We start from the raw sequence: 17,748 nt of genomic DNA, 5'->3' as shown, positions 1-17,748 counted from the left end.
CCGGGGGGCCTCTGCGAGCCGCGTAGTGGAGGAACTATCCGCTGCGCAGAGCCGGGCGGTTGTGGCCGTGCTTCCCTGGTGTGTCTGTGGTCGTTCCGGACAGCGGCAACGGCGGTCTGAGCGTGCCGAGGGACCGTATAGGGATAGCCATGCACCTCTAATCCTGTGTTCAGTTCTGGGCCCCTCACTACACGAGAGACATTGAGGTGCTGGAGGGGGTCCAGAGAAGAGCAACAGAGCTGGTGAAGTGTGTGGAGCACAAGTGTGATGAGGGACGGCTGAGGGACCTGGGAGGGTTTAGTCTGGAGAAGTCTCAAGGGGGACCTTATTGATCTCTGCAATTACCTGACAGGAGGCTGTGGTGAGGTGGGGTCCGTCTCTTCTCTCCAGTAACAAGGAATAGGACAAGAGGTAACTGCCTCAAGCTGCGCCAGGGGAGGTTTGATCGGATATTAGGAAAAAATTATTTACAGAGAAGATGGTCAGGCATTGGAACAGACTGCCCAGGGAATGGTGGAGTCACCGTCCATGGAAGCGTTCACAAATTGCGTAGCCGAGGCCCTTGCTGATACGGTTTAGGGGTGGACTTGGCAGTCCCAGGTTAATGGTTGGATTTGACCTTGATTCTATGATTCCATGTGGTGTCGGCACAGCGTTTGGCGCCGAGCAGGGTGTGCGGGGCTCAGTGCATCAGGTCTGTGCCATCTGGGGTACGAGACACTGAACAAGCGCGCTGCCGCTCCGCATGACGTCAGGGCTGCACCCATTCCCAGTCGCGCCGCTCGGCCTAGCAACCACTCCCGGAAAGCCTCCTTCCGAGGGGAGGGCCTTTGTCATGACGTGCCGCCCGGCCGCTGAACGGGTGCCTCTTCGCGGCTGCCGCTTCCTCAGAGCCCCTCCGGCTCCTCCCGCCACCGGGAGCCCGCTGTGCAGCCACCGAACCAGCCCGCACGCACCGCCGGCCCGCTGGGGGGCGCTGTGCCTCCTGACGCGGCTGCCCGAAGCGGTGCTGGTCGGGAGTCGTAGTGCCGCTCGGCACGTGTGAGGGGAGCGGAGTGGCGTGGGCCGGTGTTGCCGCAATGCCCAAGGTGCGAGCGGGGAAGCGGCTGCGGAAGGAGCGCGGGGAGGGCGGTGCCTCCGGTGAGTGCGTGCCGGGGCGATCGGCGGTGCCGCGGGGACTGAGGCCATGGCCAGGGCTGCCACCTGGCGCGGCCTGCGCTCAGCCATGCTGGGGTGAGGCCTCGGTGCTGCGGGCGGGCCCGGGGCAGTGCGGTGTGAGCCGGGAGAAGCGCCGGTGCCTATGGCGGAGCTGAGCTGAGGCGCTATTCGCCGCGCTCGCAGCGGGTGTGACTCCGCTCTCTGCCCTAGGCATTCTCTTCAACACCGGCGCCGGACAGCACATCCTGAAGAACCCCCTCGTGGTCAACAGCATCATCGAGAAGGTGGCTGGCGGGGCAGGAGGCGGCGCGGCCGGGAGCGCGGCTGGGTGCTGGGGGAGTGCCGGGCACAGCCGGCCGAGCGTTCGCTGGAGGAGCGTGTCATGAGCTCTGCCCGCTTCCCTTACTTTGGCCTTCCCGGGCTGTGGAGACACCTACGTTCTGTGCTGCAGTTACTGCCTTTCCATGCCACTTTCTTTCGATGTGCTGGTTATTTCTATTTTTCTATACTTTGCTAAAGATCTCTCATAAATTAGAATTGGGACACTCTTGTTCTCACCTTTTCCCTCTTGTCACTCTCTTAATTATGTTCACGCGCCTCTGCTAGGTTATTGTAGCTTTTTAGCAAGCTATATGTACCTTTCATCTTGAAATTAAAGCTCGCTTGAAATCAGTCCTAGAAAACCAACTGCAGTGCCATTTGTTCTTAGGCTGCCCTACGACGTACAGATGTCATTCTGGAAGTGGGCCCAGGAACTGGTAACCTGACAGTAAAGATGTTAGAGAAAGTTAAAAAAGTAAGTGTGAATTCACCACATGCACACCTTCCCAAGCTCCAACCACATTGTGGCTTAGACTGTGGCAAGCAGAAGGGTCTTCACGTGCTTGATTAAAATAAGTAGAATTACTCTATGAATATTCTTCTTAACCTTTGCATAATTTTAATTTTTTTTTTGTTGTTTGTGTAAATCTTGTGTGGTTTTATCAAACTACATTGCTGTTACCCATGTATGTGATAAGGCATGCATGTTTTTGGAGAAGGAGTAAGGTGCATAGACTAATAGAATTATTTAAACCTCTACCATTAGATACAGAGGGTTTTTACCATTGAAATTTTAATCCCAGCCAGGAGGAGCTGTACAAAGTTGCAATGACATACTTTGTTTTCAGGTTATTGCTTGTGAAATTGACCCTAGACTTGTTGGTGAACTGCAGAAGAGAGTGCAGGGCACGTGAGTATCAAAAGTGGAAATACCAAGCTCTTAAAGCAGTGGAGCTGCATTGGCAAAAACTTTGGCAACATGCTTCTTTGAGGATAACCATACCATATTTTCCCCAGGAGTCTGGCAAACAAACTAGAAATCAGGGTTGGAGATGTCTTGAAAACAGATTTGCCGTTCTTTGATGCATGCGTGGCTAATTTGCCCTACCAGGTATGGCTAAACAATGTGGCAAAACTTTTTTCTTTCTAAATGATAATTGCCCAGAAATTATACTAACACCATTACTCTTTCTTCAGATTTCTTCACCTTTTGTTTTCAAGTTGCTGCTTCATAGACCTTTTTTCAGGTATGTGGAAGAACAGAGCTCTGTATTACCTGCTAGAATATAAAATAGCTTTAAAAATATTCTCAAATGAAAATTTTTTTGTTCCTAAAGTATCAGTTTGATGGATCGGGACCACACGCAAGATTTTCTATAATATGAAACCTGCCAATGGCTGGAAATTAGTTTATGGCAATGTATTGAGGGGAAAACATAGTCTTGACGTCAGTGAGTGTCCAGCTGACAAAATCGGAGTTGGACCTCTTGACACTAGTAATATAACTAAGTGTTATTCCAGGGATAAGTAGGGTATTGTAGCACTTCAGATATCTTCTTACCTGAGAAAGGAGGAGTGGAAAAGGTAGGATCAAAGCTAAGACACTTCTGTTGCATGGTCCGAAAAAGTAACTGCTCAGGTAGTTTTGTGTTGTTCAATGCACATGAGTTCTTGAATTCTTTCCCTGGAGCGTTGACATTAGTGACATTACTGGTCAGGTTTTGGAGTGTGGGGAGTTTGGATTTGGAGGACTCAGCATAGAATTATTCAAAATGATTAGTTACAGTCAGGCACAGAACTCTTGAGACTAACCTCCTCTTTGATCCTGATGCACTTAGCAGTATACAAAATCAAATTCTGTCTTTAAGGAGATGCAGATGTCTTTAAAATGTTCTTTGGGGGGGGTGGTTTTGGATTTTTTTTAACGCAATCTGCACTAATTAAGACATCTTGTTTTTGGCAAACTTGTATTGTTTTGAAGTACTGAAGCAAATACTGTACTTTCCAAGTGTGTTAGTTTGGTTTTGATCTAGAAGTTGATTACTTAGAATTCATTTTCTCATTTCTGTTATTCTCAGGTGTGCAATACTTATGTTTCAAAGGGAATTTGCACTCCGTTTGGTTGCCAAACCAGGAACTAAACTATACTGCAGACTCTCTATTAATACTCAGTTACTAGCTCGAGTGGATCATCTGATGAAGGTACATCATTCTGCATTAGGTAACAGAGCTACCAAAGACAGAAGAATGTTTCTAGGTATGTGAGGATTTGCTGCTTATTCATACAGCTGCCTGACTTCTCCTAACAGGTTGGAAAGAACAATTTCAGGCCTCCTCCCAAAGTGGAATCCAGTGTTGTCAGAATAGAGCCAAAGAACCCACCACCACCTGTCAACTTTCAGGTGAGCATGTACAACATTGTAGCATACTAGTGGTAATACTTAATTTCACTTTTCACTTACTACTCAGTTCCATGTGCTGTTTTTACTGTTAAGTACCAGCTACTCACTGGCATTTACATAATTCCAAAATACTTACTCCTCTGTTGATCAGGCTTGCGTTAGGACGTTACCTGAATGTGCCACCATCAGTTCTGTTCCAGCTTTATTTACACTATTTCTGACAAGACTGAGGTGCCATCTCCATGTCAGTTGGAGAGTTGCTAGTAATAATGCCCCTTTCGTGGTGGTTTCTACCTCCCAGAGGCCTTTCAGGCTGATGACTTTATTGGTTACGATCACAGGGGTATCTATGAGAAGGCTTATCTTCAGATGAGTGTGTACAGGATAGTATTCTTAAAATTACACTGAATGCTCCATGCCTGGAAGTGTTCAAGACCAGGTTGGACAGGGCATGAGCAACCTGGTCTAGTGTCCCTAGGTGTCCCTGCCCGTAGCAGGGAGGTTGGAGCTAGATGATCTTAAGATCCTTTACAACCCAAACCATTCTGTGATTCTAAGAAAATGCTTTGATGCTTTTTTTTTGGGACCATTTTAGTCTTCCCCAAGGTTAGTCATATAGTCTTCAATTACATTTCTTTTCAGCACATGAGAACAATTTCAAGAACAGTTTTCAACAACAGTTCAAAGGTTTTTGTGGGTGAAGAATTTTGTCCTCTATTTCTGTTGCTTTGTCCAAATCAGGACTGGTTTTGTATTGTTTAGAAAGATATTTTCCAGGAAAATTTTAATGTGTTCAATATTCTTGTTCTGAAGTTGTCAGTAGTGACTTGTCTTTTTTTGTAGCAGCTGCATGTTCCTCTCTGTAAATTCTGACATTTTTAATTTCAGGAGTGGGATGGTCTGGTAAGAATAGCCTTTGTTAGGAAAAACAAGACACTCTCCGCAGCATTTAAGTAAGTAACTTTGGCCCACAAGGATTCTGGAGAGGGACTCCTTATTAGGAATTGTAGTGATAGGACAAGGGGTAGTGGGTTCAAACTTAAACAGGGGAAGTTCAGGTTAGATATAAGGAAGAAGTTCTTTACTGTGAGGGTGGTGAGGCACTGGAATAGGTTTCCCAAAGAAGTGGTAAATGCTCCACCCCTGGCAGGGTTCAACGGCAGGTTGGTCTAGTGTGAGGCGTCCCTGCCCATGGCAGGGCAGTTGGAACTGAATGGTGCTTTCCAAACCACACCATGCTATGATTCTGTGATTCTGTAACTTCTGTTAAAGGACATCTTTTCAAAGTTTGAAAGCCCGTTCAGCTAACCATTTCTCTGGTGCAAATGCATAGCACTGTTACCTGCATGCCAGCACAGTCTGTGATAAACCATGATGGAGGATTTATGCTGAGGTCACAAGTGTTTTCTTTAGTAAAAAAACTAGGCAGCTGTTCAAAAAGAACAGCTCTATGTAGACGGTACAGTTTTTGATAGTAAAGATTAACAATGAATCAAGTCAAGAAACCTAGTTAAAGCTCAGTTTTTATTCTAAGTTTGCATTTCTTTCAGGTCAAGTGCTGTAGAGCAGTTACTGGATCATAATTACCGAATTCATTGTTCCTTACATAATACAGTAAGCTCCTTTCTAATATATCAAATTCTATTTCGGTGTATTGTGTCCTACATACTGACTTTTATAAGAGTAAAAAGTTACCATTGAAAAGCTGCTTTAGCGTGTTAAGGTTTTTCTGAGAGAGTTTGAGGGAGGAGAAACTTGACTTAAAGAAAAATCTAAAAGGGTCATTAAATCACTGTGAAAGAGCTGAAAGCTGAGTATGTTACTAATAGATTGGCTATACATATCTCAAGGACTTCTACTAATCTAGTAAGAATCTAATGAGAAAACTTTCTGTGTATACTTAGCAGTACTGTTGATTAATTTATAGTGAATGAGCTGGGGTATAAAAATTCAGATATAAGAATACAGAAGTCCAAACAAGAAAAAAAAAAAATATAGCTACTTGAAACAAGAACCATTCTAAAAGCAGGAAAAGAATAATTATTTAAATGATTATATATTTTCTGTGCTATGAATAGAAAATTAATTTATATCCTATTTTTCATTGACAGGAAATACCTGAAAACTTCAAAATTGCAGAGAAAATACAGGCAGTCCTAGAAAATACAGGTTACTCTGAAAAACGAGCCCGTTCAATGGATATAGATGATTTTATTAGGTATTCTTTTTTCCTTTATGCCTTCCTTTTAAGCTTCTTGAAATTCTGTGCCTGTGTAAGGACAGATTATTATTGGGTCACAGAGTAGTAGTACTAACTCTGTTTTCCTCTCGATACCAGACACTCCTTGCTTCCAGTCCTGAGTGTAAACACTTAAAACCCTATGTTTATTTTAGCTGCTGGTTACGTTGTTGAGAATCAAGTAGCCAAAGATCCCTATTTCAGGTGTTTGTGTACTAGAACCTTTAGCCGCCTCTGAAAATGGCTTTAATAATGGAATTTATTATTGTAATATCCCTGGAGACTTCCACAGCACTTCTCTGTGTTGAGGATTAGGCCGTAGTCTATAGCATAATTTTGAAATTAGTGTAATTAACTGCTATACTCTGCTCTTACATCTGGTCAGTTAATTTAAGTGGCAACATAAATCCTCTTTCACAGTGTGACTTACAGCTACCACTCTTTAAAGAAACATAGTAACTTGCTAGGAAGAAACATAGTAACTTGCTAGTAACTAGTTAGAATATAACTAACTGCACTGAAAATACACCTACATCTCAAAAATGGCGAATTTGCTAATAGCATCTAGTTTAAGGTTTTGTAGCAATTCTTTTTTCCAATTTATCAATGGCTGCTTTCATACTATTTTTATATATTATTCACCAGCCAGCGCCTCTTAGAAATGCTGTAAGCTGAAATATAAATTAGTGGAAATTGTAACATAAATCTTTCACTCTTTCAGCTTGCTACATGGCTTCAATGCAGAAGGCATCCATTTCTCATAGATTCTACTTGAAGAATGGAAGATCTTCTGTATTTTGTCACCGCAGACTTATCTAAACCAGAGTGGCTACAGTGTACATGCACATTCTGGTTCTTAAAACTTTACACGCAGTTTTATCACAGAGAGTAGGGAAGAAGCTGATGCTTTCTATTTTAAGAGAGAAATGCTTCACAGCTGAAGTGAGGTGCTGGAATCCCATATGACTGTATGTTTTAAAATATACCAAATAACATGGATGGATGCTGCCGTGATTGAAGTTTGTGTTCTCTGATCATGGACTTGACTTTGCCTCAGTAAATTCTTGCACAGTGCTCAACAGTACAACCCTAAGTCTAGCCTGGGCAACAAAAACAGTTGTAGTCATTCCATTTGTTTGGGATTTATATTTTTTGTGCGTTTTTTCAAAGTATATTTAAACACGTTAATTTGAAATGCCGGCCTCTTCCGTGTGTTCTCTGGTGTGTGCCCCTATTCCAGTTCTGTTAGCAATCAGCTTTTCTTTGAGAAATCCCAGTAACACTTTCTCAGGAACACGAGCATTTATCTTGCCAGCTCAGAATCAGTTACAAAAACACTACAGAGGTACCTGAAAGTACCAGTGTCATCTCCTTATGCCGTCTTTATTGCCCTCAAACCATGGCAGGAACCAGCAGAAAGCTACCAAAGGGCTCGTCTCATTAGCATAGACAGAAAGATTATTTTTGCCAACTGTAAATTCAAGCAGCTATTTTTATAAGAAAAATACTTCACCCATCAAGGGAGGGAAAGGTTTTAGCACAGATCAAAGCTTTCAGTGAGTCTTACAGGAATGCATGCCTATGTCCTGACAGAAAGACTTAGAAGTGCCTTAATAGCGTTTGGATTACTATGTATTTATTATTAAGGACAAGGCAATTTTTTTAAGGAGTTTTGTATTAACTGTAGCAGCTCTCAAAAGAAAAATTCACTTTGGTCTGTCTTACAGGAGAAAGTAATTTTTCAGTCGGCAGCATCATGCAGAGGTGAAGGCACAGCTCCATGTATTAGCTACCATAAGTAATTTTTTCATGTGTTGTATACTTCTTTCAGTACAACCACAGTAAGTGGAGAAGAGGCAAATTGGCAAAAACTCTCAAAGATGCAGTGTCATTTTATACACATCCAGTGTCAATTCTTACAAGTCATTGATTCAGAAGCACGTACAGAAACACGCACTTGAATCTACAAGCATCCCAAGAAGTTTTGAAAAACCAAATTGCTCATTTATTTTTTAATTTAATGATTCTAGTGCTGGTTCACTGCATAGAGAACCAACGTATGGGTGAGGTAAGTAGCAACAGCGATACATTCAGACTAATACAGAAGGAGCAAGTGCTGGAGATCTGTGTCACTTTGTAGGAAGCTGCTGAAATGTTACTGCATCTGTCATTCCTGTCTGCTTTGGCACCTGCTGTAATCCACAGCCTGGTTGTGGCTCTAGGCTTGCACAGAGGAGCGGTAGGGAATCTGCTATTTCTGATACAGAGTGTCTTGATCATTAGAGGCATTTTAGAAAGTAAGCTGCTGGAGAAGTCTTTAAAGCAGCTCTCTGGTGTTGTACGATAACCTGTACTGTACTATCACCTGCTACCAAAACCTGCTGCTTTCTGTTTCACTGGTTTTTCTTACAACTGTGAAGGAGGACGTTCCTAAATGCTCAGAAAGACACATGATGTTTCTTTTAAGACCTGCCACAAAACTTTCAGGACAGCATTCTGGGCAACTTCTTCATGTATGACAAGTCTGTACAAAGAGCTGGCTCTTGAAGTAAATACTCATTCTGAAATCAGAGGCCTTCTGTTCAAAAGTAACACTGATGCGGTTACAAAGCACAACAGAATTTCCACAGAAGTAAACTCTCACATGTAACTCATTTAATAGCTTAATTTTATTAAACACATTATGTAAAATCTACATTGTTTCAGTTCATGTTTACACACAGATTTTTTTTTATTTTTTTTTTTTTATTTTTTTTAACCATGATGCGACAAGAGCTTCCCATAGCCTAGCATTCTATGGGAGATAGAAACATTAAACACTACAAGAATTCCTGGCTTATTAACAATCTTTTCAATTGCCTTCCTTTTATCCCCTGCCAGGACTGGCACAAACAAACAGGCTTATATTCCAAAAGTATTTTTTAAACAATTCCAAGGGAAAGTCTGCTAATACAAACTCCTGGGAACTGGGAGAACTCCTAGAGAGGTCTACAAGTCTTCATTTGACAAGAAGTTCTTACATGAAAGGTCAGCTTTTTTTGGATACTGACTTGCAAAAATAACTCGAGTGCCACCACCTAAGAAGTGCTGATACACATGGCGCCATTGGTAAGAATTCAGATACTTGATTTCTATTAGCGCCAGGTTAAGAGGTATTGTGCAAAATCCCCAAAAGATGCAAGTTCAACCCACTTTTCAGCTGCTGGCACTGTACAAAGGGAAAAATAGGTATTAGCTACATTTATTCTTAAAGCAACAGCTACTCAAACTACCTGCAAACTACGGTTAATGAACATGTAACTCTGTCATGCATTAAAAGCCAAATTTTAACAGTATGTGGAAGGCCAATATGTATGCATTTAGCTGGATCCCTGAACTTTGACAGTTATCCATATGCAGAGGTCAGATCGTACCTTTACTCTGACAACATTACCACATACCATAACACATACTGTATATGTGCATTATCCAAAGATACAACTCTCCTTAGTACTTAAACATCACCCTTTATTATACACCAACTAATTTTTATTTTTGTGGTTTTTTTGATCCTTTTTTTTTTTGTTGGGTTTTTTTTTTTTAATTACAGAATGAAATGTTAGAATTATATTGCCATTATTTATGGTACTCAAATAAATCTAAATTCCATATTTTTACAAGGAGGATGGAATGTCCAGCTGTTTGTACACTCTTAACAGCTATTGCAGTTCCTGTTCAAATGATATGGCACATCCTGTGAAATGAATCTAGCCACCAAAAAAAGTCTCAAAACACATTAAAAATGCACACACACTGGAAATAATCTATATTGACAAATAAGGAATGTTATCATTAAGGCTGTGCTTCAGGAAGATGATGCTGAGGGTTAAGTAGCCTTCACCAAGGCACAGAATGGGAAGAAGTAAAGCACAGCTCTCTGCAGAGGAGTAGTTACATACAACCACTAGTGAGGTGTGCATGCATGCAAACACAAAACTGCACAGCCAGTCTTTGTAACAAAACTGAGCATAGCCAAAAGGAAACTGCAGCTTTTTAATGGCCACAGCTTTACTTCATTGTTAAAAAATGGCAAATATTCCCAAACCAAAACCTCACCATTTGAGTAAGTGAAATATTTTAAACAAAGTGCTTCACAGATGTGAACCCTGCATGGTTGTGCTGTCTGGTCTAGAAGCATTTTGTAGACATCATAGGAGCATTTCACACAAAACTTAAAAATGTCATTCGGGTGAATAAGAAACAGGACATTTCCACAGACATTTCTAATGTTTTTACACTTTCAAGTAGTTGAGTTCTTACAGCCACTGGGTTTTGTAACAAATGTGTGCTACAGCAGTACGGGTTCATGGACTCCTTTAGCAGCAAAGGACTGTTTCAAAGGGCACGTGGTTTTTTCAGGCTGATCTGTTTACTGGCCTGCTCCTCCTCTTGCAGAGCTGCCCGGAAAGATTTCACTTTGTCTTTAATGAAAGAGAGAGAATAAATACTGATGTGTCCCTGCTCAACACAGATCTCAAAATTAAGCCCTGATGCTGCACATCCCAGCCCCAGTGCACAACAAAGAACATCCCTCCACAAAAATAGCTGGCACTACAAACTACAAAAGGATCAAGACAAGCTTAAATTCAATACTCACCATACAAACAAGTTGCAGAGCAACTCAGTCCCTTCTTAGATGCTACCCCCTGTCTCTAGGCAGGGGGGATCTGGAAACTGCATAATTGCATTCCCAGCATGTAACCTGTTCACATTTAAATTCTGCTTCTAACTCAGAGTATAAGGAGATGCATACCACATAAATCCTTTTCCTTCTCAGCAGCTTCTAAACTATCCTTAGAGGCATACAAAATTGTAATAAGTGTACAATCAGTCATTTCTGTACATTCTAAAACCCAGCAGGGTAAATTCTACTCCCCCATTTTTCTATGAATGTGAAAAGCATATGTGATCAGATTCTGGAAGTTATTCGCTATAAATAGGGAAATGCATCTTTCATTAGTTTCATCATAACACTAATGGGAAAAACCTAGGAAAATTAGTGTGGCATATTTTCATACTTCTATTTCAGAGTAAAAACTATGGTTTTATCTTATACGGAGTTTCCTAACACAGATCAAAACCAGCCCAACGTCATCCCTCAACCCCCAACCCTACCCTTAAACTTCTACCAGTATAGCCTGACTGCTGGAGACCAGTTACAGAAACTAAACTGAAAGATCCATCTCCATAAGGTGTACCAACCCAACAAACTGATTTTAGAAGACAAGTGGAAGAGTCAATTTAGGGCTCTAAGAAGTATGTGCAGTTTGTTTTTCAACAGAGACTGACAAAATGCAGACAGAAAGGCTTCTGAAGTAAGCTAACCACCAAGCCACTGAGAGCTCAATGCTGTTCTTACGCAGTCTTCAAAATGAGAGCTTTGTCCCCATTACACTACAGAAAACAACAGAGCAGGAAATACTTCTTCCTTACTGCATCACCTTTTTCATACAGTCCATTTGGACTTTTTTTTTCTTTCCATTACTGTTTTGGGGCAAAGGGAAAAAAAAGGGGGGAAAGGGACAGGCAAAAGTTACAGGACTGAGTTTATACTTCCTGGAGGTAAAGCATAGATTTTTTCGTTAAAACTAGGATGAGCACTTACGCAAACATGTTCTTAGGCAGAACAATAAATGCTCCTTCTACAAGACTGTGGAGACAGTGTTCTCACAGGAGGATGGATAATTGGTACATAAACTCTGAATAATCCTGAAAGATACAGCAAGGCTGTGAGAGGCCCGAGGAAGCTTCAGCAAGCAAGGTAAGAAGCTGTAATTCACTGAGTTATGAGAACTGTGGACTGTTGGCAAGCTTTGAGGTCAAGTTCTCACACCTGTGCTTAACCAATTGTGTGTTAGTGGCTAAGGGTCTTCAAGATGTATCCAATCATAATATGCCAAATCACTGCAAGTGCCTGTAAGAAATGGTATATAAGGAGTTAAAGCTTTGTAATAAATTGGCATTCGCTGATCACATTGATCCTTCCTGCATTGTCCGTGACTTCCGCGTCGACAAATGGCGCCCGAACAGGGACCCTCAGATCGGTAACTCATGGCGTGCAAGTTTGAAGGTCCGATCAAAGAAGAGGGGTCGGAGAGCCGGCCGAAATTCGGCACTGCCCCGGCGCTGTGAAGTCAGATGTCTGCAAACAGTGGGATCTCTCCCTGATCAGGTGAGCAGCTGGGGAGGAGAAGGGGCACTTGCTATCCAAAGATGAACAGGCAGTGATGGGCTACTCCAACATACTCTAAGGGAGGACTGCAACGTGATAGTGCCACCTCACAGAGGCTGCTAAAGTGGACCTGTGATCGTGGCTTTATCCCCACCGTGCAAGCCACCTTTGAGGTTTCTGAATGGGAACATATAGGTCAGGCGCTGTGGGATGAGATTAGTAAAGGGACAAAGGAAGCCCTGAAGTATTCGTTATGGAGATTGATAATTGAGACTTTAAAGGAGATGAAATCAGAACGGGCAGCGGTGGCATCGTTTTCCTGGATGCTGCTCCTTCGCAAAGTCAGTCAGAGGTAGAGAAGAGTGCTACGTCTATGGTCTTTGCCCCCCCCCCCCATTGTGCCCGGCACAGCATCACAGAAGCCTCCTCGGCATAAGGGGGAAGATAAAGTGAAACGTTGCTTGCGCCCGAAAGTACAGGCAGAGAGTACAAACGCGGTCACCTCCGACCCAGAGGAAGGAGACCCCGAATCGGAATTGGAACCAGACCCAGAGTCTCTGGCAGAACCGGACTTGTACCCTCCCCTTCCTGACCCCGACTCAGACTCAGCCGGTTCAGACAGTTCGGCTCATCGGCAGATGCAAACCAGCCTCAGTGATGGTCAACTGCAAGAGCTGCTGAAGAAATTAGAGTATTGGAGACAAAAGAAACCCCCGAACCCTCTGCCCCACCCTCCTACAATCCAGTAGTAAAGAAAGGGGAGTGGGAGGGGGGTGTTGGGCACGGGGTAGGGGATTACGGTAATAACCCTGCTAGACGTTGGCATGGGATGATCAAAGATGCAACTGTTATGGGGGAATTTTCGGCTATGGGTCCCTCAGCATTCCTGGTGTTTAACACCCCACAGGCGGGAAAGGAGTGGGAGGCGCTGGATTTAAAGGTAGTAAACGCAACCGGTAACATCCTACGGGTTAAAATCATCGTATACTTGGGCAATTACTGCACATATTTTTTCTGCATATATCTTAGCACCATATGATATCTGTATGTGATAGCTCGATTGTTGCTTACTCCCCACCTTCAGATATGGTTTAAAGGGGGCACAGCAGAGGAAAAGGCTGGATACATGGCTACTGCCTTCGCTGCTGCTGTTAAACCCCTTCTACAATAAGGTTAGGGCGATTGTGGGGGTACTAAAGGTATGAGATGTTATAATTGTGGACGGACAGGACATTTCAAAAAGAAACAGTGTACTGTAAAGAAAATTAGTCCAGCAACCTCTCCCCCCCACAGTGGGGTTACTGGTTTTGCAGATAAATGTATTAGATGTGACAAATTCGGACACAAGACAATTGAATGTTGCTGCTTTGCAACCTAGCCTGCCTACCCTTCAATGATTACCTCAGGGTTGGGATTTAATAATTGATTTAAAAGACTGTTTTTTCACAATTCCTCTACACCCAAGCGATTGTGAAAGATTTGCTTTCTCTGTCCCAGCAATTAACAAAGGAGAGCCTGTTAAGAGATATTAATGGGTTGTTTTGCTTCAAGGTATGAAAAATTCTCCTGTTGTCAACTGTATGTTGCCTGGGCATTGCAACTGATCCGACAAAGACTGCAAAAATGTATTATCTATCACTATATGGATGATATCCTAATTGCAGGCAAAGATTTAAACAAGGACCATCTGCTCTGCCTGCTATGATCAGAAATAGTGAAAGCAGGACTGGTAATTGCACCAGACAAGATGCAACATGAAGCCCCTTGGGAATATCTGGGGTGGATTATTTCCAGAACTGAAATTAGGCCTCTAAAAGTTAAAATTACCACACAGATAAAACCTTGTCTGAGAGCAGAAATTGGTGGGTGATATTCAATAGATCTGCCCTTTGTGTGGAATCACAAATGAGGATCTGACTGATCCCATGCCCCTTCTAAAGGGTGAGTAAAAGGAAAAAAAAAAAAAAAGGGAGTTCTATCAAAAGCTCAATATGAGGCCTTAGATGACATGACAAAAATCACTACCTCTTATGCTTCTCAATGGAATCCAGATTTACAGGTTATTCTGTTTATTGTCAACAGTGAGTATTACCCATTTAGTCTGCTAACACAGTGGGATCTTCAAAAGACTGATCTTTTATGCATTTTAGAATGATTTTCCTACATAAACTGTAACTACTCGGTTAGCAGTATCTGCTCTTCTGATTGTACGAGGTCGTTCATGTTTTCAGGAAATTATGGGCTGTGATCCACCACAAATTTGTTTGCCACTAACTAGGGTATGGTTAGACTGGGCACAACAATCTAGCTCTGCTATTCAGTTTGCTCTGATAGGTTTTGTTGATCTTCTTAATATACATTTTCCAGCTCATAACATGTTTACAATGCTAAAGAATAATCAGCTTGAACATGTTACTTTTTATCCTAGTAAACCTGTTGTAGGATTAACTGTCTTTACAGATGCAAGCAAAATCAATCACAAAGCCAGATATGTTTGGCAAACAGACAATGGCTGGAAAGAGCAGAAGATACTTGGTCATTTTTCCAATTCACTACAAACACTAGAGTTAAGTGCTGTTATTGCAGTATTTCAGCGATGGCCTGACACCCCCCTTGTCAGCGATTGATTGAATTGAAGTTTGAGCTCAGGACATCCGTTTTATGGATGTTTTCAGTCCTTCTTAAAGTGAAGGGAGCAACATTTTTTACGTTAAAGTAAAAAAAACCAAAACAAAACAAAACCCCACCAAAAACACCCCCCCCCAACCTTCACCGGTTGCCGCTGCGGCTGCGAAGACTGAGGACAGAGATGAAGATGATCCTTTTGACTCGGACCCTATTGACCCCAAGAAGGAGCCTGTGCACCTCCATCAGACTGCTGTTGCTGCTCCTGAGGTTCTGATGCCTGATAATTCTGATGCTGACCTGGATGGTCCTTTTGACCTGGAACCTATTCATCTGGAAAAGGAGTCCTGTTTATATCCCCCAGATCCTCATGTTAAATGCACAGCTGTAAAGGGAGAAGTGAGACCAGTGGGGGATGCAAATGTATTGTGGGCTTTCCTGGTGGTGTATGTTCTGCATCAAGACCCGCAGTGGGAAGGTCTCTTATATGCTCTTATCAGGAGTATTGGGAAGACTGTGACAGACTGTGGACTTATATCCCATATACAATTCATTTAATACATTCTCTCTGTGATACTCATGTACTAGAGGTTGGTAAAAATAAGTATGTTCAGGTTTCTATTGACCTTTGGAGACCTTTATAAATACTGCTGGCCACTTCTTCCAACATAGGCTGGCCACCTGTGTCTGAATGAGTGTGCATTTTGGTCAGTATAAAAGCCCAAGCCTCATGCGATGTGGCTGTAAGAAATGGTATATAAGGAGTTAAAGCTTTGTAATAAATTGGCATTCACTGATCACATTGATCGTTCCTGCATTGTCCGTGACTCCTGCATCGACACAAGACACTGCAGGGTAACAGAAGGGGGAATAAAGACCCTAAAACACAACCAAATATTTTTATCCTCATTATTACTGCAAGTCTCCATGGCATATGAAAACACATAGCTAATAATGCACACCAAAGTGATGAAAAGCAATCTACCTCTAAGTTCGGTCAGAATTTCAATTTTTTGATCTAGAATTACTTCAAGTTGGGTAGCATAAGAATCCACATCATAGTCTACTTCTTCTGTCATCTCAAGAAGAGCTTTTTCATCCTCCAGCCATCGAAGAGATTCCTAGGTAAAAGTTAAAACAAACAAAACAAAATAGCTAAATACATAAGCAAAGTTTACAGACAAGTTTCAAGACAAAGAGCTGAATCAGACCTTTTCTCAGGACAATCACATTTTCTCTGTCTAGCCACCTTAATGTAACAGATCTCAATCTTAAAATGAAATCTTATTCTTAACTAAGCAAAATTGAAACCTTATTGCTAATTAAACAAAATCGTAAGTGTTCTATATTCTTTCTTCATTCCAGTGGTCATACGAGCTACTCCAGTCCTCTTCAAATTCAGACCATAAGTGCTTGTAAAGCTAAGAAACTCAGAACTTTACACCACAGATATGTCCCCTTAGGCAGGTATCTAACTTTGAAGTTGGGCTTAAATTTTACATATGGGCTGATTACCACTGATTATAATCATAGTGTCCTTACTGAAGTCAAGGAGCCAAGACAATTCCACCCATAACTGAATCCATTTTTGAGAGAAGCTGTGAGAAAGAACTATTTTAAACTCATTTGGAAGGAGATTTGCCAGGACTGGTCAAGGATGTTTTAAACTAGGTATATGTTGGGGGAGAAGGGCATCATTCTATCCCAACACTCCCAGTCAGTTGCCAGCACCTATAATAGACGCTCGGAGCAATGCAGAGATATTCCGGCTGCTCCAGCCAATGAGGTGGCTTCATTTGGAGCTCGGCTCAGATGCCTCTATACAAATGCCCATAGCATGGGGAACAAACAAGAGGAATTAGAGATGTATGCTCATATGGGGGTATGATATAACAGGCATCACAGAAACATGGTGGGATGGCTCCTATCACTGGAGCGTTGGAATGGAAGGTTACAGACTCTTTAGAAAAGACAGGCCCGGCAGATGGGGAAAGGGAGTTGCCCTTTATGTTAGGGATAGGCTGGAGAGTATGGAACTCTGTCTGGGGACTGGTCAGCAGTTAACAGGGTTTATGGGTCAGGGTTAAAGGGAGAACAGCGATGAAAGACATTACTGTCGGGATCTGTTACAGACCACCTGATCAAGAGGAAACTGTGGATAAAGTGCTCTATAGACAGATAAGAAAAGCCTCACACTCACAGGCCCGCGTTCTCATGGGTGACTTCAACCACCCTGACGTCTGTTGGAATGACAGTACAGACCAGCACAAGCAATCCAGGAGGCTCCAAGACTGTGTGGAACACAACTTCCTTTTGCAAGTAACAGAGGAACTAACAAGGAGAGGTGCCATGCTTGACCTCTTACTCACTAACAGGGAAGGGCTGGCTGGAAATGTGACACTTCAGGGCAGCCTTGGATGCAGCAATCACGAGATGGTCGAATTTGAGATCCTCAGGACAGCGAGAAGAGCGTGCAGCAAGCTCACTGCCCTAGACTTCAAGACAGCAGACTTTGGCTTCTTCAGGAACCTGCTTAGTAAGGTTCCATGGGATATAGCCCTAGAGGGCAGGGGTGCCCAAGACTCTTGGTTGATATTCAAGGATCACCTGCTACAAGCTCAGGAGTGTTGCATCCCAACTAGACGGAAGTGCAGCAGGAGGGCCAGGAGACCTCCTTGGATGGATAAGGAGCTGCTGAGGAAACTTAAGAGGGGAAAAAAGAGGCTTATGAAACGTGGAAGCAAGGACAGGCGGCCTAGGAAGAATACAGGGATGTTGTCCGGGAATCTAGG

General features: G+C 42.7%; 2 protein-coding genes across 7 annotated transcripts in view; one reads left to right on the top strand and one right to left on the bottom strand.

Moving 5' to 3' along the window:
* Nucleotides 1-1,034: 1,034 nt before the first annotated feature.
* Nucleotides 1,035-8,815, top strand: DIMT1 (DIM1 rRNA methyltransferase and ribosome maturation factor). Of its 3 annotated transcripts, XM_061368667.1 has the most exons (12): nt 1,035-1,140; nt 1,369-1,442; nt 1,868-1,954; nt 2,328-2,389; nt 2,497-2,590; nt 2,677-2,726; nt 3,558-3,681; nt 3,789-3,881; nt 4,770-4,834; nt 5,432-5,495; nt 5,993-6,099; nt 6,842-8,815. In XM_061368667.1, the coding sequence occupies exons 1-12, from the start codon at nt 1,080-1,082 to the stop codon at nt 6,882-6,884; spliced, it is 924 nt and encodes a 307-aa protein (XP_061224651.1). In that variant the 5' UTR covers nt 1,035-1,079; the 3' UTR covers nt 6,885-8,815. The 3 variants fall into 3 exon arrangements, with proteins under 3 accessions (XP_061224651.1, XP_061224652.1, XP_061224653.1); XM_061368669.1 differs by lacking the exon at nt 1,369-1,442 and having other exon boundaries at nt 1,072-1,140; XM_061368668.1 differs by lacking the exons at nt 4,770-4,834; nt 5,432-5,495.
* The window catches only part of KIF2A (kinesin family member 2A), a 62,192-nt gene continuing 53,215 nt past the window's right edge, over nt 8,772-17,748 (bottom strand). For all 4 annotated transcript variants that reach the window (XM_061368663.1, XM_061368665.1, XM_061368664.1 and 1 more), the window contains 2 exons: nt 15,942-16,077; nt 8,772-10,580 (listed from right to left, as the gene is read on the bottom strand). In XM_061368663.1, coding sequence (XP_061224647.1) covers nt 10,495-10,580; nt 15,942-16,077 — 222 coding nt within the window. In that variant the 3' untranslated portion in view covers nt 8,772-10,494. The remainder of the gene's footprint in view (nt 10,581-15,941; nt 16,078-17,748) is intronic.

The sequence above is a fragment of the Neopsephotus bourkii genome, unplaced genomic scaffold, assembly GCF_033783945.1.
Source record: "Neopsephotus bourkii isolate Nb327-2 ecotype Australia unplaced genomic scaffold, CSIRO-AGI_Nbou_v1 NB_1436, whole genome shotgun sequence".
Taxonomy (NCBI): Eukaryota; Metazoa; Chordata; class Aves; order Psittaciformes; family Psittacidae; genus Neopsephotus; species Neopsephotus bourkii.
Note: the sequence above shows the minus strand (reverse complement) of the source record. Positions and strands in the feature narration are given on the sequence as shown.